Genomic DNA, 20,356 nt, shown 5'->3' on the forward strand with positions numbered 1-20,356 from the left:
GAAAATATGTATACAAAGGATGATATGGTCAAAATATTCACTTGCCTAATAATTGTGCACATGGTGTATAATCCTAGCTATTTTTTTTTCTTCTGTTCAACCACATCTGCTTCTTGGAGACTTCCTGGATAAGTCCCTGTGGTTTTCTTGGCAAGGTTTCTCAGAAGTGCTTTGACATTGTCTCCTTCCTAGGCTGAGAGAAAGTGACTGGTCCTAGGCTACCCAGTTGCCTTTATGCGTAAGGCATAAAGAACTCACAGTCTCCCAATTTCTAGCCTGCTACACCATATTGGATAGGACATATTCTGTGTATATCTTACTATTTTCAGTTACATTGACAAGCAGGAGACACCACATGGGATTTCTCCCACATGTTTAGTCAGATGTTATTTTAGGGGCTGAAACGTTTTGGGAACTGAACTCCTAGTTCTGCATAGTTTAGATAACTATATACAGTGCATATCAATAGTACTATATATTGTGTACTGTATAAAAATAGAAAATCCTATTCTCCAGAAGTCATGTAGAACTTGTTATGTGAGAACCTTAAAAGGACATGGATTGTACAGATCATTTAGATTTTTTCACTTTTTGATACTATTGAAAACCAGCATTTCATGTTTAATTCCCAGTAGAGGGCACGTGGACTGTAAAGATCCTTTATGTAGTGTTAATAATGCAAATATATGTAAATAATATCAAATCAGAATTCCCTACTTTTACAAAGTAATAGGAATGCAAGAACATAGGACTTCTAACACAGAGAAAATGTACAACAATACAACATCTAACTAGACTACTAGCCTATTCCCTAGTAATACTCTAAAACCTGAGGAATTTATGATTCTTTGTTACTGATTCTTCAAGAATTCCAGCCATTTATCTGAACATTTTTCTTGTTTTCCCAGCTCAGGCACAGAAAGTTCTTGTTTCATCTCCCCAGATTTCTGCCTTTTTCTTAAAAAAGAAATCTGGAAGAGGAGTGTTGACAAAATGTGTTAAAGTTTATTCCAGAAAAATGTGTAGTCTGTCCCTTTCTGGCATTTAAACAACTAATAATCTGAGAAGAACTTGATCTATTCAATTTAGTTAGAAACAAAGAGGTTTTTTTTCTATATTTATTTATCAGCAAACAATAAAAACAATACAATAGAAAACAACACAATACAAAGAATATGAGAAAGTTCAGGGAAATGAGATTTCAAAAAGAGGTTCACTTTAATGAAATGTACAAGTGTATTTGTAACGAATGCAGAAAAAAAATGATATAATTTTTAAAGCTGCCTGTGATAGCAAAAAACCAACAGATTTTTAAAATGTAGCATTCCTACAAATATACATGTGCTAAGGAGATTGAGGGATAGTAATCATAGCCTAGTTCGTGTACAGAAAGTTAAATTTCAGGGTAAGAATGAAAAATATTTCTGTTTTAGGAGAGAGAGAAGCCTTTTGGGTTTTGTTTAGCTTCTTTCAGTAGCTTAGTGCGATGAACATTTATTTTGGACTTTCTCACTTCCGGATTTGGAAAACTGTCAATAATATGTCAGACAGAATAAAGAATTGTGCCCAGTTTTTTCCCTCTGAGAAGAGAGGGAAAATAAGAGAATTTTTAGCATGATTAGTTTATAAAGTTAGGGGAATTACTTAGGTGGCAAATCTGAATATAAGAATTACAGATTGTTCTAATGTCTGAAGATTTCATCTTTTTTCATATTCAGAAAACTTAAGAGTGATAGGAGTGCATGCATGGCTGTATGTACTTCTGCACTGTTACTGTAAAGGATGTTGCCAGAAGCTAATAGCCAGAAAAAGGAAAGTTTACTTGATGTATGAATATGTAATTTTGGAATGGCTGAAAATGATGTTTCTTCAAAGGCAAGAAAAAGAAAAAGATATGCAAGCAAGAAAGAACATTGGCCTTTGCTCTAGGATTTCAGAAGTAATTTTAAATTGTTTTATTGTTATATGTTTCATGTAATATTTTGCAATTGATCTCTGATAGCTGAAGACGAAGTTTTGAAATGCATCTTCTTAATTATTTCCTCAAATTTGTCTGATTTCATGATGAACTAATTTTTTTTAAAAAAGTGATCTTTTTTAACTGTAATCCTTAAAAGCCTTTTAAAAACTAAACCATTACATCATGTTCATTTACATTTGAAATAATTCCCATAATATCAAAGTAACTACTTTTCCAAATAGTTATTTATATTTAGCCTGTCAAACTAATTGAGGTGGGTTAATTAGAAAAAATACTCCTATTTTTAAATTGATTAGTATAGATATTAAGTTACTGCAAAAACATATTTCACCCTAAATTGATCTAAATAGGCCAGTCCTATATAATGCTTTATCACCATGTTCCAAATTTCAAGTTAAACAAGTTATATTTAAGTAATTTATCTATTCTCTATCTTCTAGAGAGATATCTTTCCAATTCTAATTGTATTGATCTATTTATTTGGATATATTCTCCCAATACCAAGTGTTATGTGCTGTGTTTATTTCATTCTGCATTACAAAGATTTTTGTTATATATGTAGACAAAAACTATTGTACGTTGTGAGAAAGAAAAGGAAGAGACAATAAATAAAGAACACTTCTGAAGTAATCATCTGTCTAGACCATCTTATGCTTTGAATAGTGGATGGAAAATGTAACAGTCAGTCTTGGTATTTGATACCAGAATTGTTCTTTTTGTCACAAGTGCCATTTATAATACATGTCAGATGCTGTGTCTTCTCTCACTTTGTAAAATTTTCAGTACATTGGAGAGCTCAAAGCTCTTTGAAATAATTTCCCGGAATTTTTCATCCTTTTCCACGCCATTCATGAGTTCTTCTAAGGTCAGTTCCCCTATTATAAAAACAATACGCACTTCTTTAGAGTCAAAGTTTTGTAGACTTTTTCTGTCTTGAATTAGGGAAAACACTATCATAACCACTACTATATTTATTACAGGTAATCCTCGAGTTACGAATGTAATGGATCCTACCCATTATGATCATAACGTTAACTGAATTGCATTAAATGAAAGAGTGCCATCCCTCCTTTTATCAGTGCATTTGTTAATCAAATGTGTGAGTCATTAAGAGCACATGAAGTACCTCAAGAGTGGGGAAGATCATGGGAGACCTAGTCAGGGACAAGACCATTGTCTCCAGCCACCAAAGGCCTCTCTGCACCCGTTGAGATATCCCACACTTTTCTTCCCACCCCTTGGAGTCCCCAAAGCTGCTTGGGCCTTCTCCCCACCAGTCACCAATTACTCACTTTACTTTGGGAAGATTTCCAGAGCTCAAGTTGTTGTTACAAAGCTGTTTTCGTTAGATCTCGCATTCTTACACACACCTCTGTCTTCTTTGGAAAAACGTTTTTGCACAGAGGACAGAAATGTATAAAAGCATGAGATCTATCATGTCTCTGTAGGCTTTGTTTTGTTGTAGCCTGAGCGGTGCCACGTGTGCCCACTGCATATTTTCAGCAACAGTTCCCTAACAGCCAAAGCAGCAGCACCATTGCTGGGGTTGCTAGAGCCTTTGCAGAGGCATGGGTTGGTGCAGCCTGTGCTTGTCTTGGGTGCCAGGCCCTTGCCTTGGGTTGGCCCCTCCCCTTCTCCACTGAGCCCTAGCCTCTCTCACACAAGTGGATGTGACCCTGTCCCACCACTTGTTGGAGTGCCGAACTCGCCCAGATTTTGCCAATTGTGCAACCACAGAGCTAGATAAACAAATGGAGAGATTGGTGCACCAGCTGCCCTCTGCCCCTTGCTTGCTGGGTCCCTCTGGTGGAAATCTGGCAGCATGGAGACACCTGTGGGCTGTAGGGTGGGAGCAGTGTGATCTCCGGAGTGCGCCCATCAAGCGAAGGGTACAGGGGCCGGTGCGCCAAGCTGTGTGTTCAGGTCTTTTCCCCTGTAAGATTGAAAGTATTTAGGCAATGTTTCAATGAAATCTTTGCTCACATAAGAACAAAGCCAAAAAAACTCCAGCCTGAAGATGATAAATGAGATCTCATCGAAACATTGCCTAAATACTTTCAATCTTACATGGGAAAAGACCCGAACATACCAAAACCTGCATACATATACCCGTGAAAACCTACGAAAACAAATACACACACACACACATGTAGGTCTTGGCATATTTGGGTCTTTTCCCGACGTTTCGACAAGATACTCTCAACCTTATACGGGAAAAGACCCGAATATGCCAAGACCTACATACCTACCTGCATATATATATGCAGGTTTTGGTATGTTCGGGTGTTTTCCCGTGTAACATTGAAAGTATTTAGGCAACGTTTCGATGAGATCTCACTCATCATCTTCAGGCTGGAGTTTTTTTGGCTTTGTTCTTATGTGAGCAAAGTGGATTTTAACTGCTGTTTCTCTATAAATACTGGTGTGTGTGGGGGGTTTGAATTGATTGCCTAGCTGTTGCAAGATGATTGGTTGGCTGTGTTGCTACATATTGATTGGTTATTGGAGTTTTTTGAATCGCTGGTCTAGCTGCTACAAGCTAATTGGTTGGCTGTGTTGCTAATTGGTTAATGGGGTTGATGTTTGTGTGGGAAGTAGCATTTTGGGCCCTGGTCTGGTTCCGGGTCTGAGGTCCTGTTATGTGTTGATGTTTGTGTGGGGAGTAGCATTTTGGGCCCTGGTCTGGTTTTGAATTTGAGGTCCTGTCGTACTTAAATGCACAATCACATCACCACCCTGCACAGACCAACTCCGTAGCCAAGACTCTCATCTCCAGAACCAAACACCTAGCTGACAAAGACCACCTGGAAACTGAATTACACACACTTACAAATGTACTAATCTCGAACGGATTCCAAAGAAACACAATTACAAACCTAATCCAAAGAGACACTCAACCCAAAAACCAAGACACAGAACAAAACAATGGCATCGCCTTCCTCCCATAGATCAAGGGCACTACAGATGAAATCAGCAAAATTCTCCACAAACACAACATCAAAACAGCTTTCTGCACAGACCAAAAAACAGCCAACATCTTAAGAAACCCCAAAGACAAGATCCAGCTAGAAAACCAAGGAGTCTATAAAATACCATGCAAAATCTGCCCAGCAACATACATTGGACAAACTAATAGGAGAATAAATGCACGCATAGCAGAACACAAGATTGCAGTCAGAAAAGAAGAAAAAACTTCATCTCTTTTCCAACACCTTAAAGCAACAGGACATAACATTGATTTTGAAGGAACCAAATTAATCTCCAAAACTGAACACTACCACAAGAGAATAATTATGGAAGCCATAGAAATAGAGAAACACCCCCATAACATGAATAAACGTGACGATACCTCCCGCTTACCAAACATCTGGAAACTAGCCCTAGTCAAGAAACGAATCCCAGCTACAAAAATTGACACCAACACACGACAGGACCTCGAACTCAAAACCCGACCAGGGCCCAAAATGCTACTTCCCACACAAACATCAACACATGACAAGACCTTGAACTCGGAACCAGACCAGGGCCCAAAATGCTACTTCCCACACAAACATCAACCCCATTAACCAATTAGCAATACAGCCAACCAATCAGCTTGCAGCAGCTAGGCCAGCGATTCAAAAAACTCCATTAACCAATCAATATGTAATAAGACAACCATCCAATCAGCTTGCAACAGCTAGGCCATCAATTCAAAAAACAACCCCCATCAGAACAGCAGTTAAAATCCACACTTTGCTCATAAGAACAAAGCCAAAAAACCTCCAGCCTGAAGATGATGAGTGAGATCTCATCGAAACGTTGCCTAAATACTTCCAAACTTACACGGGAAAAGACCTGAACATACCCGTGAAAACCTACAAAAACATATATGTATGTATGTATGTATGTATAAAATAACTATTTAGCTGCCAATAAGCACTTCTGACAGGATACCCTGGATCAAATGCAAAACAAAAAAAAGTTTTGCAAGGCAATTAATTACAATACAGTGAACTTGATAGAATCTCTGTAAAGCAATTTAATAAAATTTGCTGAACAAAGAATTAAAAAATAAAGCTTGAAATGAGCGAACCATACTTCTCTACATTCCCTTTGCTGTCTTCAATTTCATCTTGCTGCAAACACACAGTGAAATTAAGCCATACAGTCTGAATGGCTCTTTGAATTAAAAAAATAATAATCAATTTTTGCTTTGTACAATGTCCATCATATTTCAATTAGTTATAATATTTCTGAAGAATATATGTGACTAACTTTATAGCTTTATCAACAGAATGCTTTTACAAAATTGCAAAATGATGAAAATAAAGATTTCAAGATTTATTTATTCTTACCATCATTGTTTACATCTATCTTCTGAAAAATCAGGTTCGTCAATTCTTCAGGAGACATCTCTTTGTTATTACTAATGGTTTGAACAGCCTAAATAAATAAGCATGTAAGAATAACCACATTATATTACAAATGTAAGAGGTAGCTTTTGTATACCATGCATTTGAGGCAAATTTGAAAAGCATTCCAGTTAAGTCAACACTGAAAACTACTCACATTATTTAAAAGAGTTGAAAACTTTAGAGACTTATTAATATTTCAAGTTTATGTTGAAATGCATATCACAGTGTGTCAATACTTTAAAAAACTATTAATATTCCTACTGCTTTTAATTTTTCATTGCAGATGAAGAAATGAACATGGTGACAATGTCTTAGTATTTATCCATGTAGAAATACCATAGGTTTACTAAAATACTAATAATCAGTGTAATGATTTTAGAAGAGATGCTACCCTGCCAGAATACTTTTGACCTGCCAGGTGTAGCTTCTGGGTCATCTCCACAGGCTCCTCCACATATAGTATTTTAGTAAACCTATGGTTTTACTTTTTATGGGTGAACAGTTATCCTGTTTGCAAATATATGATTAAGAATTGTCTGCCTTGCCCTTTCATATCTGTTTAAAGCACAAAGAATGATAGTAATGGAGATACTGGGTACCTGGTATAAGAATGAACACATAAAAGTTGCATTTCCCCCCAGTTTTTTTAAATATGTAAAACAGCTGTTACTCAGTTCCCCCCAAGAACAATGAAACTCTTGCCCCACCTACAATTCAGTCCTTTCCACCACTGTAGTTCATCTCTCTAGATGTGCTAAAATGTTTAGTTGTGATCACTCAGAGCACTATCTTAGTTAAAGCAGCTCCTTTGAGTGCTCTTGAGCTCAATTACTCCTCCAAAATACCAACAGCCGATAGCAGCTTTGAATAGTTTCAGTCTCATCTAATGGAAGTGGGGAAAGCTCAGTGTAGATACATATTGCCTTTGTCTGGGACATCAAAGAAATTATAAGTGACAATTTGGCCATGCATTTATTACAATAATCAAAACATCAGTATATTCACAGTATTAAACTCTCATAGAATGACTTCTCCTTGCTAATTTGTGTGTTTACTCACCATTAACATGCTTATTACTTCTTTTTTGTCAATTGTTCCACTCCCGTCAATATCATAAAGTTTAAAATACCATTTCAATTTTTGGTCAATTTTCCCTCGTATCACCAGATTTATAGCAGCTAAAAGCTCCAAATAGTCAATAAATCCATCCTTTAAAACAAACAAACAAACAATAAGGGGGAGAGGTTGAGTGCATTTGCAAAGTATATGAAATTGCATCTATTTTGCCAATAATATTAATAAGAGGATAACTGGATGCAAAAATAACTAAGGATATTTTGATGACTTCCTCATCCTGTAACTTTCTTGCTACAGAAGACTCTGTCCCATTCAGAAATAAGGGAAAAAGATCAGTAAAAGGCCAGAAACAGAAAACAACTCACTGTATAACTATAGATCATGAGAATAATAATAATGTGGTATGGAGACTTCCCCTCTGTATCACCACTTCAGGCTGCCCACCAGCTTTTAAAAAGTAGAAGTGGTAAACTAAGGAAACGTCACTGCTGTTACAGCAAACCAGAACTGTTCATTATGGAAACGGCAGTTCCACATCAAGAACTGTTTCTAGCCACTGAGAAGAACAGCCTCACTGCTTCATTCTACTGCACCTCAAATTTCTGTTAAGGCAATTTTACAAAAAGCACGTTGTCAGTAATCTAAGGCATGCTAGCAGAGTGTGAGGGTGATAGCAGTTGTTTGCTCCATGTGAAAAATAGCAATGTGTAAGTCGTTCATCTCTTTTCTTGAAAAGGCTAGTCATATCAGGATGCCATAGAATTTTCACAAAAAAAGCACAGAGCTGAGGGGAAATGACCAATCTTTATTCAGTGACTATGGGTGCCTGCTCTGCAAGAAAGAGGAACCCCGAACAATAGAAATTGTTGAGTTGAAGGCGGGACATGTGAAGGCGCTGATTTATGGACACATTTTGAGCAAGTGAGATAGGTGTTTAAACAAAGAAAAATGTATTGGCCAAGCAAAGCTGCCGAGAATTCCATTGTTAAGAGGATGGATAACTTTGCTCTCTCACCTATTTCCCAGATCAGGGGTATCAAACTCGATTTCATTGAGGGCCGCATAAGGGTTGTGTTTGACCTCAGAGGGTCGAGAGGGGCTTGACAGGTGGGCATAGCCATGGGCATGACACGGGACCCTCCCTCATTATAATCTTCCTCCCTCCCTCCCTTCTTTTTCCTTCCCTCTTCATTCTCCTTTCCTCTTCCTTTCCTTATTTTTCCTTCCTTGCTATCTTTTTGCTTCCTATCTTTTTCTTTGTCTTTCCCTTTCTCCTTTCCTGTCCCTTGCATCCTCAAATGCAAAAGGGGAAACATTTCTCAAGACCCTCCTGCACCACATTTTTGCTGGCAGAAAGTCCTTTGCAGTTTCCAGGCTGGTCCTGTGGGCCAGATCTAAGCACCCTGCAGGCTGGATGTGGCCCGCTGGCCTTGAGTTTGACACCACTGCACTAAATGAACTTATTTTAGGTGAGGAGTATTCATTATTTTCTTTCTGACAGGATTACAAGGCTTTTTTGGCAGCAGAAAAAGCCATGTTTGAGTTATGCATTAGGCAGGGGAAGAGTTTGAAGAAGACTTTGTAGCTACTATCCATCACAACTGATTCAGTACTTTTGATTTATTTTCTTTTCAAGAATTTGTTCCTAGCTGTCCTTATTGTAAAAAAGGTTCCAAGCTGTTCCATTTAAATATACTCACATATAAAGATATATAAAACTGTGCCACGGTTAATAAAAACTTCACTGCAATACGTTGAGAAAGATGCACAGTAGGGCAACGATAGGTAAGTTGCAAAAACTAAGGGTTGAATATACTGCCGAGCACCGGGTCATAAATTTCAGAAACAAAAGAAAAAAGCATGAGGTCCTGGTGGATAATTGGAGTTTAACAGGCAAGTAGGGTCGTGGTAGCTCAGGCTGGTAAGAAGCCTGTTATTAGAACACAGCAGCCTGCAATTACTGCAGGTTCAAGCCCAGCCCAAGGTTGACTCAGCCTTCCATCCTTTATAAGGTAGGTAAAATGAGGGCCCAGATTGTTGGGGGGGCAATAAGTTGACTTTGTAAATATACAAATAGAATGAGACTATTGCCTTATACATTGTAAGCCGTCCTGAGTCTTCGGAGAAGGGCGGGATATAAATGTAAATTAAAAAAAAGTACAACAAAGAGATCAATGGATGGTGCTCAAAATCTCAGATATTTCTATTCCAACAGACAGCATGAAAAATAAACAGGACCTGTATAAAAGTAGAGATCCTAACTCAGAAATAGAAATATGTGATATTGCTGAAATGTTATGGGATGATATTCATGATTGGCACATGACACTGGAAAGTTATTACAGGTAGTCCTCAACTTATGACCACAATTGAGCCCAAAATTGTTGCTAAATGAAACATTTGTTAAATGAATTTTACGACTTTTCATGCCACAGTTGTTAACTGAATCACTGCGGTTCTTAAGTTAGTAACATGGTTGTTAAATGTATGTGGCTTCCCCTTTGATTTCATTTGTTGGAAGGTCACAAAAGGGGATCATATGAACCCTGGACATTGCAACCGTCATAAATATGAGTCAGTTGCCAAGCATCTGAATTTTGATCACGTGACCATGGGGATGCTGCAAGTGAAAAACGGTCATTAGTAACTTTTTTCAGTTGTAACTTTGAATGGTCACTAAATGAACTGTTGTAAATTGAGGATTACCTGTACTTGTGCAAAAAGAGCAGCTCCAACAGAAGGAGGAGGAGGTGCTGCACTATATGCAAGGAAAAATATGTTTGCATATATCTAGTTGAAACAATATTGGGATAAAAGTGTAACAAAATAATACTGTTGTAGAAGTTTATTATATGCTCCTGCAGCAGGCATATAATATACAGATAAGGCTATTCTGCATCAGATGGCACTTCTCAAAGGGGGATGTGATAGTAATAGTGGGAATTTCAATTGCTCAAATGTTTGCAGGAAATAATTCTACCAAAATTCTTTTTTTCCTATTGTTGAAACTTCATTTATCAAAATGAAAAAGCTGCTGTATGCATACCTTCTCAGAAATACGTTACACTGAATTTTAAAACACTTACTTCTATGGAAGTAAGTGTTTTATTTTGTACTCACCTACTCTAGTGATCTAGAATTGGTCAAGCAACAGTCCAGGATTAATTGTACTGGGATCTTTTGTTTCAGGTCTTTTAAAGTCTACTGTTTGCTGGATCAAATTGCCTTGAGCAATGCTAATTTACAAACTGCCACTAAGTGTTTGTTTCTTTGATTTGTATCCTCTTTCATCTGGAGTATCCTTCGCCTTTTATTTTAGAATATCAGGTATGTAGTGCCATGTAGTCATTTTCTTTTTCAGATACAGTTCTTGAGTCTTTTTTCTTCAATGCTGTCTCTGACACTTTTGGAAAAATATTTTTTGTTTAAATCATAGTAGACAGGTTAGAAGCAATCTCATTGAATTCAGTGGGCAAATACACTTGCAGGATTAAATCCTTAACAATAAAATGTACAGCAAAAATAGCTTTTATCTAATACTTATTAATTGGATGACATCTTGGATATAAAAAAGAAGTTATTGATTCCATAGAAACACCATTGTGTCGCAGCTGAAATTGTTCAACTCTGAATAATAAGTCCAAAGCAAATTTGTCAACAATTTGCAAAGAAGTATGTAAGTATGGCTGCACAAACAGCTACATTCATGCAAGTTATGTGTATGAGACAGAAAAGGAGAATACTCAAAAAGTGGATAAGATGTATAGTTTCATCAGAATAAAACTATCATGTTTTAATAGTATGTAAGCACTATTACATACTATAAACTATTCAGAAAGCCAAGAGAAAGGATACAATTTGTTCCTCCTCTGATGGAATTTAAATATTTACAATTAAACATTTTGTGTTGATTTCTTTTATCAAATCATTTTTATGAAAGAGGATTTCTACCATTTTTGTGAATGTCTTTGGACTCTAAGAGATTATAAGAATAATAATGCAGAATAGTTGAATTCGTTAATACCACTGGTCTGCTACCTAGAGCTGCTGGGAGCTGAGATCCAGCAAATTCTGAAAAATTGTAAATATTCTATTCGTAGATTAGAAGAACAAGTGCAGTTAAAGCTGGTCCAGCGCTACTACTGCTGAATATTACTAACCGCAAAGAGTATCGATAATTTTGCAACTTGTAAATTGCAAACAATAGATGTATTAAATATGTGCAAATTAACTCAACCCTTACTAAACTCTGGTGGTTGCCTTGAGTACAGATGTGGCAGAAAAGTGAGCACAATTATGATATTAAATGGATAGATAGATAGATAGATAGATAGATAGATAGATAGATAGATAGATAGATAGATAGATAGATAGACAGACAGACAGACAGACAGACAGACAGATGATAGATAGCTAATTTTTATCCCAACTTTATTATTTTTATAAGTGACTTCAAGCAATGAACATATATATTACTCCTTCCTCCTATTTTCTTCACAACAACAATCCTGTGAATGGGTTAGGCCACAGGTGTCAAACATTGCCATCACATGACTTTTGTGACTTTTTTCCCTTCACGGAGCTGGGGTGAGCGTGGTCTGTGTATGACACATCCGGCCTGCAGGCCGCCAGTTTGAGACCCCTGGGTTAGGCTGACAGAGAGTGACTATGCATGGCTAGCTTTTCTGCTATATGCAAGCCAGAGCTACAAATTGCCTATCTCTGTGATAAAGTATAAGAATCAAATCCTTAGACTGCTTGCTTACTATTTCCCACTCACCCAAAGATCTCTTTCTGGTGCAGGAAAGGATCATTTTCCCATTATAGCATGCATGAAGTCAATTGGAATGTTGAATGCACAGCTGTTAAAGCTACCTTTCCCAAACAGATTGACAATCAGCAGCATCTTCAGCAAACTGCACCAAAATGATAATTTGAGTGTCGCAATTATATATTTGTCTCAATGTCTGACACAAAATATATGGTATTTCCATGATAACATTACACATATTTGCCTCCCTCAGCCTCTCTGTTAGATTCTCAAAACTTCATTCAGAGATGGTGAGCTTTTGCAGGACTCCCTGGGGTTCTGAGCCCAGAGTTTTATTATTAAAACTCCGTAATAAACTGATTATTACTTAAACTTAATTTTGTGAATGTTTGACTTTATTTGTTCACAGGTTTCATGAGACTCTGCATGTTCATACAAGCACACCTTCAAAGCAACATAAGCCTCAACAGATGGCACTTTTTAATAGTCTTCAGTTAACAACTGCTCTATTTAGTGACCATTCAAAATTACACTAAAAATGTAACCTTAGGAGCGGTCCTCATACTTTCAGCTATCTTAGTGTCCCTCAGTCACGTGATCATCATTTGCGAACATGACAGTCGGCTTTCAACAAGTAGAGTAAATAGAGAAGCCAGTAGTGAAATTGCAAGTCGTGGATAAGTATTGTCTTGCATAACAATCATCATTTAGCGACATTGCCAGCCCCAATTATGGTTGTTTGGTGGGTAGTAACGTGTTACTCTGAAAATAAGATATGTCTGGATAATAAGCCCAATTGGGCTTTTCAGCGCATGCGATAATATAAGCCACCCCCCGCAAAATAAGCCCCACCACCAGGGGTGAAATCTAAAAATTTTCCCTACCGGTTCTGTGGGCATGGCTTAATTGGTGGGCATGGCCAATAGTCAGATGACTGAGTGGGCGTGGCCAATAATAAAAATAATAAACGAAGTATACAAAACAATAGGTACCAAAAACCAACTTTAACATTTTACACAAACACAACACAAAACAACACAACTGACTAACATACAATATAAAAGCAGCTGCACTTCACCCAAAATGGCCCCTGCAACATGCAGGAACCTCACACAGACACAAAAAGTTCAAAAACCAACTTTCATACTTTATACACACACAACACAACACAACTGACTCATACACACACACAAAATGCCACATACAGCTTTGTGAGATTTTGTCTTTTTGTATAGTTAGAGTGAAACACTACAGAAATCTCAGAAAGCTGCACAAGTATTTTATTTTATTTTATTTATATTTTTTAGATCAGGGATCTCCAACCTTAGTAACTTTAAGGTTTGTGGACTTCAATTCCCAGAGTTCCTCAGCCAGCAAAGCAGGCAGATTAAGTTGCTGACTGAGGAGACGGATTGCAGGCAGGCAGATTCAGTTGCTAGCTGATGCAACTAATGTAAAGTATGGCTTTCCCAGCCAGAAAGGAGCCGTAATAAGGTAAGTGCTTCATCGCAGCCCAGAACCTTTTAAAAGGAGGTTTTCTACAAGCTCTTTTGCTGAAGAGCTTGTAGAAAACATGTTTTTTAAGTTTCTGGTGATGAGGAACTCAGCTGGGATCGCCACAGGAACCTTTTAAAACCTTTTTTTTTTACAACCTCTTCGGCCGAAGAGGTTGTTAAAAAAAACTTTTAAAGGATTCTGATGATCCCAGCTGAGCTGGGATCAAAGGCTTTTTTTTACTTTTAAAGGCATGTTTTCAGCTGAAGAAAAACTGCTTTTAAAAGTGAAAAAACAAACCTGATGATGGTGTGGCTTGGCAGGGGGCGGGGCCAGGGATTTTTGCTACTGGTTCTCCGAACTACCAGCTGCCATCGCTACTGGATCAGGCGAGCCGGTCTGAACCGGGAGCATTTCACCCCTGCCCCCCACCAACTACTTACATGTATGCGTAGCCGGTCCCACCACTTCCCCTGGTTGTTTGCCGTGCAACCAAAATGAGTTGAGGAGACAGGGCTGGAGGGGGAACTGGGGGACAAGCCTGCCCCTCCCTGTTCTTCATGCCAGCTAAGCGGCCCAACACGTCCCACCCCACTCCACCCCAATGGCAACAGCAGCCTGGCTGCTTCCCTTCCCTGCCATTTCTTTATCGAGAGGGGTGGCAGGTGGGGCGGGGTAGAAGGAAGACCCATGGAGCGAGGCGTTGCTCCCCTTACTATTTCTTCTACCCATCCCTCAGGCATGGCAGGGCTCCTGTCCCTTGCTTAGCCACCCGCCCCCTTTAGGAATGCAATTTGGGGGTGGCAGGTGGGGTGGGCGAGAAGCAGGATGCAGGTCTTATCTTTCAAGCTCCATTGCTTTCCTCACCATTGTGTCCAGGGAAACACGCTGTAAAAGAAAACTTTCTTGCAAGTTCTAGAAGTTTGATTGAAAAATTTGAGAAGTTTGAGGAACGCGTCAGAGCTGGAAAAGTAAGACGCGTGTCCCGTTTCTCACCCGCCCTACCTGCCACCCCAAAATTGCATCCCTAAAGAGGGCGGGTATCTAAGGGAGGAGCAGGAGCCCTGTTATGCCTGGCAAGGGGAGGGAGAAGAGAACGGCAAGGGGAGCCACATCTTGCTCTACGTGTCTCGTTTCTCCCCCACCTCACTTGCCCCCCATGTTGATAAAGAGACGGCAGGGAAGGGAAGCACCTGTTGCCATTGGGATGGGGTGGGATGTGTTGGACCGCTCAGCCGGCATGAAGAACAAGGAGGGGACATGACGGCAGTGATGGGACATCCAATCCCATGCTCGCCACCTGCACTCCAAAATAAGAACCCCCGATAATAAGGCCAAGCCCTTATTTGGGGAGTCAAAAGAGAATAAGACCCTGTCTTATTTTGGGGAAACACAGTACCTATAGATGTGGACTATTAAATATTTATTATTTCTTTTTAATTAATATCAAAAATAGAAATAAAGAGAACAAAAATAAGGACAAATGTCATTATGTCAATGTCAAAAAACACATAAATAATGCTTTAATTAGTTTAAAAAACTATAACAAAGAAAAATATAGTATGATATAACCTAACAATAAACAGTCACAGTCTATATATACTCATCTAATGCAAATATTAATCTAGTACATATATACAGTGTTTCTAAAACATTCTTTTTTCAACTTATACTCTGTATAAATGAGGCCCATATTTCATTATCTATACAAAGTCCATTTCTAAAAGCAATCTACTTTTAGAAGTAGATTGGCAAGTGCAATCAGGTCTTCAATAAGACAATTAAATGTTATTGTTAATAATTGTATGTTAATAATTGTTAACGATGCATACTTTTTCACTTTATGTATTAGAAATTATAATCAGTTTAAAACATACTTTATCCAAATAAGCTGAAATTAGAAATCACTAATGTTTTCTAGCCAATTGAAGTAATGAATATTAATCAATTATCTTAAATTGATTAATATTTAATCAATTTAATTCTTAAGACAAAAATCAAATGTAGTTCATTGAAAATACAAGCTGCAGGAAGTGTCTGAAAATTTTTCACATTAAATTAAATGTTATCTGATTCCCCCAAGATAAGACATCCCCTGATAATAAGCCCAATCAGGCTTTTGAGCACATGGAAATAAGACCAAGCGCTTATTTCAGAGTTCAAAAAAATATAAGACAGGGTCTTATTTTCAGGGAAACACGGTAGTCTTCTGCTCAAATGCAGCAGTGTAATGTAATAGGCTAGTGCAGTGATGGCTAACCTTTTTGCCATCACGTGCCAAAAGTGGGGGAAGTGGGGGGGGTCGCACACGTGTGTGCCCACACCCATAATTCAATGTACCCTGCCCCCCCATTCATACACACGTGACTCAACTGCACCCCCCTGCTTTTGGTACGCGATGGCATGGTGGACCCATTAGGCCCGTTTTTCACCCTCCCCTGGCTCCAGGGGCTTTCTCAGAACCTGGGGAGGGTGAAAACAGCCTTCCCCCCCTGGAGGCCCTTCGGAGGCCAGAACTGCCCGTTTGCTGAGTTTCAGTGAGACCGGAAAGCCCATTTTTCATTCTCCCCAGGCTCCAGAGGCTTTCAAGGAGCCTGGGGAGGGGGGAAACAGCCTTCCCCACCCACCTGGAGGCCCTCTGAGGTTGGAAATGGCCCATTTGCCGCCTTCTGGTGGGACTGGAAGGCCCATTTTTCACTCTCCTCGGGCTCCAGATCCTACCTTCCCCACCCCCCTGGAAGCCCTCTGGAAGCCAGAAACAGCCTATTTCGTGACTTCCGTTGGGCCTGGAAGGCCTGAAAATTAGATGGCCACATATGCTCCAGACTTGAGCTAGAACAACACTCACATGCCTACCTGTGGCATGCGTGCCATAGGTTCACTATCACGGGCCAAATAAAGTCTGAGGCTACTGTCTTACCTGGTGTTACCTGGCTGGTAATGGAATACTAGGAGCTAGCACTGTAACTCTCAGACTTGTACTGTCAGTTTGTAAGAATTACATCTAGAAATCTAGAACTGCCAGTTCTGGCATTGGAGCCCACTATTTGCAAGAGATTATAGCTTAAGGAATGTTACAATAAAAACGTGTGTTTTGTGTGTGTGCATCTTTTGTGAATCTGCATATGAATAAGCAATAAAATTCAGAGGTTAGATAATTTACCGTATTTTTTGGATTGGTATAAGATGGACCGGTGTATAAGACTCACCAAGATTTCAAAGAGGTAACTAAGAAAAAAAAGGTTTTTGCCCTCCCCCAGCCCCCAGGAGCACTCTGCAGGCCTCCCAAACCCTCTGTGTGCTGTTTTTTGTAAAAACTAGCCTGTCTTTGCAAAAAACAGGGTGTGTAAAGGATTTGAGAGGCCTGCAGAGTGCTCCTGGGTGCTGGGAGAGGGTAAAAACGCCCTCATTTTTGCAAAAAATGGGCAAAAAACAGGCCTGCAAAAAACAGGGCAAAAATGGGGTGTTTTTGCCCTCCCCAGCCCTCAGGAGTACTCTGCAGGCCTCCCAAACCCTCTGCACACCCTGTTTTTGCGAAAAACAGGCTCATTTTTTGCAAAAATGGGATGAGCAGGATGGGGTTTCGGGAGGCCAAAAATAGCTGTATTTGATGTACAGTATAAGACGCACCAACATTTCCACCCTCTTTTGAGGGGGGAGAGTGCGTCTTATTCTTCAAAAAATACGGTAGTTCTCATTGGTGCCAGCCAGTGAGTGGGTAGACAACCCTTGGAAATATTTTTAAAAATTATAGTGATTTAAAGGCAGAGTTGCCTTACAGGGGAGATGGGTTGCATAAAAAATTAATAAATAAAAATAAATGAATAAAATAAATAAAAGAACTAAATTTGAAATCACATGCTGCATAAAAAGTAGTCCTAAATATATACTGATCTTGCTTCTGGTTTTTTATCACTTCCCAGGAAATGATATAGCTTGGCTTTATGGTTAGATGAGTAGAGCCCTCATATCAAGAAAAGAAGACCCAACCTCAACAATTGAAGAGTATAAACTGTTTTTTCCAGTTTTACAACTGTGCCTAACTGGAAACCCTTGCCAGGATTTCTGCAACTGTTTCAGTGCTAAGAAAAAGTAATGAGAGCTAACTGTGGTTCATATGAAGCACATTATTTTGACTTAATAAAGGATTAGGGATATTAATTTTTTCTGCTGAAGTTCTGCTTTTCTTTAAGCGTCTAATATTCTATTGTCACATTTCCAAAGGAAAAAAATTAGTAGGTAAATCAAGTATATTATAAGTCTCAATGAAAGCAGTATAGTTGCTGGGGCCTGTGAAAATACTGTTCACAAGTCTATCTTATATTCTTAAAAGTTATTTGGCTGGTTGTATCTTCAAATAATAATGGCTGACATTACTGTTTTGTAATTTGCTTGAGTTAAGATTACACTTGACTTTAGCCAAACGGCTGACATTAAGTCAATAATCCCTCAAAGTACAAGCCAATCACTAATTCCTACACTTAATATGACTAATTTTTTTTCGTGAAGACAATTAAAAAAAAGGTTTATGAATACATTAAGTATGATCAAAGAAACTGTCACAAATAAATTGTAAATAAACACATTTGTTTTTTAAAGTGTTTATCATTAGGAGGGAAAGCAAATATAAAACAGTAAATATGATGCAAATACATTTGGAATATTATACACAACTCTTATTTTATTTCAGAAACAATATTGTACAGTAGTAATTCAATAGAAATAGAAAAATAAAATTGTAGTAATGAAATATAACAACAACTGGGCATGCAATTTTAGAAAAATGATCAAAGGACCTACTTTAGAAGTATAATATGATATATATGATGGTGCCAAAATTTCAAAGAATATAACAAATTCATGAAGTTTAATAATATTGATGCATATTTATTTTAATAGTTAATAGCTCCATACCCTCTCGAAAATTGAAGGCACAGAGCTGGCAACCATATTAAAAACGACAATCTCTGTTATATACATCTTAATTCTGTGCATCTCACAGATACCAATGTATAAAGAACACAAAAGTATGAAATATCAAGATAACTATCAGAGCTATAATATACATTTTAATCACTGATAAATTAAAATCCTTTTAAATAGGCATATACTTTTCTAGCTGCTTTTATATCTTGCAGTATCAATTTGGAAGGAATTTTAAAACAAATGTTAGACATAAGATGCTAAAATGTTCTGTATACAATAAATGAAAAAGAAGCACACAGTTACCTAAAACTATGCACTATAGAGATAACTCTTACCTTGTTTGTATCAAAAATATTGAATACTTTCTCAACATAATTATTTGCCTGGGTAGTTGAATTTTCAAGGCCAAGGACCTTCTTGCATTCATACATGGTGAGTTGTCCAGATGGGCATTCTTTCATGAATTTTGCATACCATTGATAATTTTCCATAGCAACGATTTCCTCCATTGATTCATTGGCACCCATTTGGAGGCAATTAATCTATCCTTATTTCTTAAATTGGTTTCCGCAAATATTTTCCGTCACTGCAGTGGCTCAAGTTTAACTGGAGTAGAAGGAACGCCAACACATGTAACAACCGTAAGCATCTTAAGATCACTATAGATTTAGTTTAAGTAAAAATAGAAGTGGGATTAACTTCAGCTCTACCTGTTAATATAGGTAGTTGTTTTATAACATTAACACTCCTAAATGAAAAAAAAAGGTGTTGCTCTTAAAAATAATTCATGCAGAAATAGGTATTATGATGATTTGATTACTATTCAATATCATATTGCCCATTAGGATTTTTATTTACTAATTAAAAAGGGTTCTATATAGGAAGATGGTTATGTATAGGGCAGAAATATTAACAATATTTGCTGAAAATCATTTCTTTAAATATTTCTTTTTTCTTCTTATTTTTGGAGTTACATAATGGAATTGGAAGGAACCTTGGAAGCCTTCTAGTCCAGCCCCCTACTCAGGCAGGAAACCATGTATCATTTCAGACAAATCTCTTTATCATTTCAGTTCAATCACTTCTTAAAAACTTCCAGTGTTGGAGAATTCACAACTTCTGGAGGCAAGTTGTTCCACTGATTAATTGTTCTAACTGTCAAGAAATTTCTTCTTAACTCTACGTTGGTTCTCTCCTTGATTACTTTCCATCCATTGCTTCTTGTCCTGCCTTCAAGTGCTTTGGACAATAGGTTGATTCCCTCTTCCCACCCTCCAGCAACTGTTCTTTATATGTTTTAGTGTCCAGTCCCCTAATCATCTTTGCTGCTCTTCTGTGTTCCATTTCAGGAGTCTCAACATCTTTTTTACATTGTGGCAATGAAATCCGGCTGCAGATTCCAAGTGTGGTCTTATAAGGCATTATAACGTGGTATTAATACTTCACGTGATCTTGATTCTTTTCTCTATTAATATTTAAACATCTTAATTCATTTTTTCTTCTCTCGTGTATATTTTTATGAGAATTCCTTTGACTTTGCTTTTTTAATTTTCTGTATCTTTTAATTTAGCAAAAAAAAAAAACTTCAATAAAAGTCAGAAGGACAGAGTCCATTGTCTGAGGATAATGGTAGATTAGACACAAAGTTTCATTTGCTGCCCTGCTGATAAATAAGTAAATGTATTGTTATATGAAATGTATCTGCTGTGC

The 20,356-nt window shown here is 37.9% G+C and overlaps 1 protein-coding gene across 1 annotated transcript; it reads right to left on the bottom strand.

The window, feature by feature from the left end:
• Positions 1-2,707: 2,707 nt before the first annotated feature.
• Positions 2,708-19,173, bottom strand: GUCA1C (guanylate cyclase activator 1C). The gene is made up of 4 exons (XM_058185585.1): positions 18,982-19,173; positions 7,438-7,587; positions 6,319-6,406; positions 2,708-2,856 (listed from the first exon to the last, which is right to left on the bottom strand). The coding sequence occupies exons 1-4, from the start codon at positions 19,171-19,173 to the stop codon at positions 2,726-2,728; spliced, it is 561 nt and encodes a 186-aa protein (XP_058041568.1). The 3' UTR covers positions 2,708-2,725.
• Between the last annotated feature and the right edge of the window lie 1,183 nt (positions 19,174-20,356).

The sequence above is a fragment of the Ahaetulla prasina genome, chromosome 5, assembly GCF_028640845.1.
Source record: "Ahaetulla prasina isolate Xishuangbanna chromosome 5, ASM2864084v1, whole genome shotgun sequence".
Classification (NCBI taxonomy): Eukaryota; Metazoa; Chordata; class Lepidosauria; order Squamata; family Colubridae; genus Ahaetulla; species Ahaetulla prasina.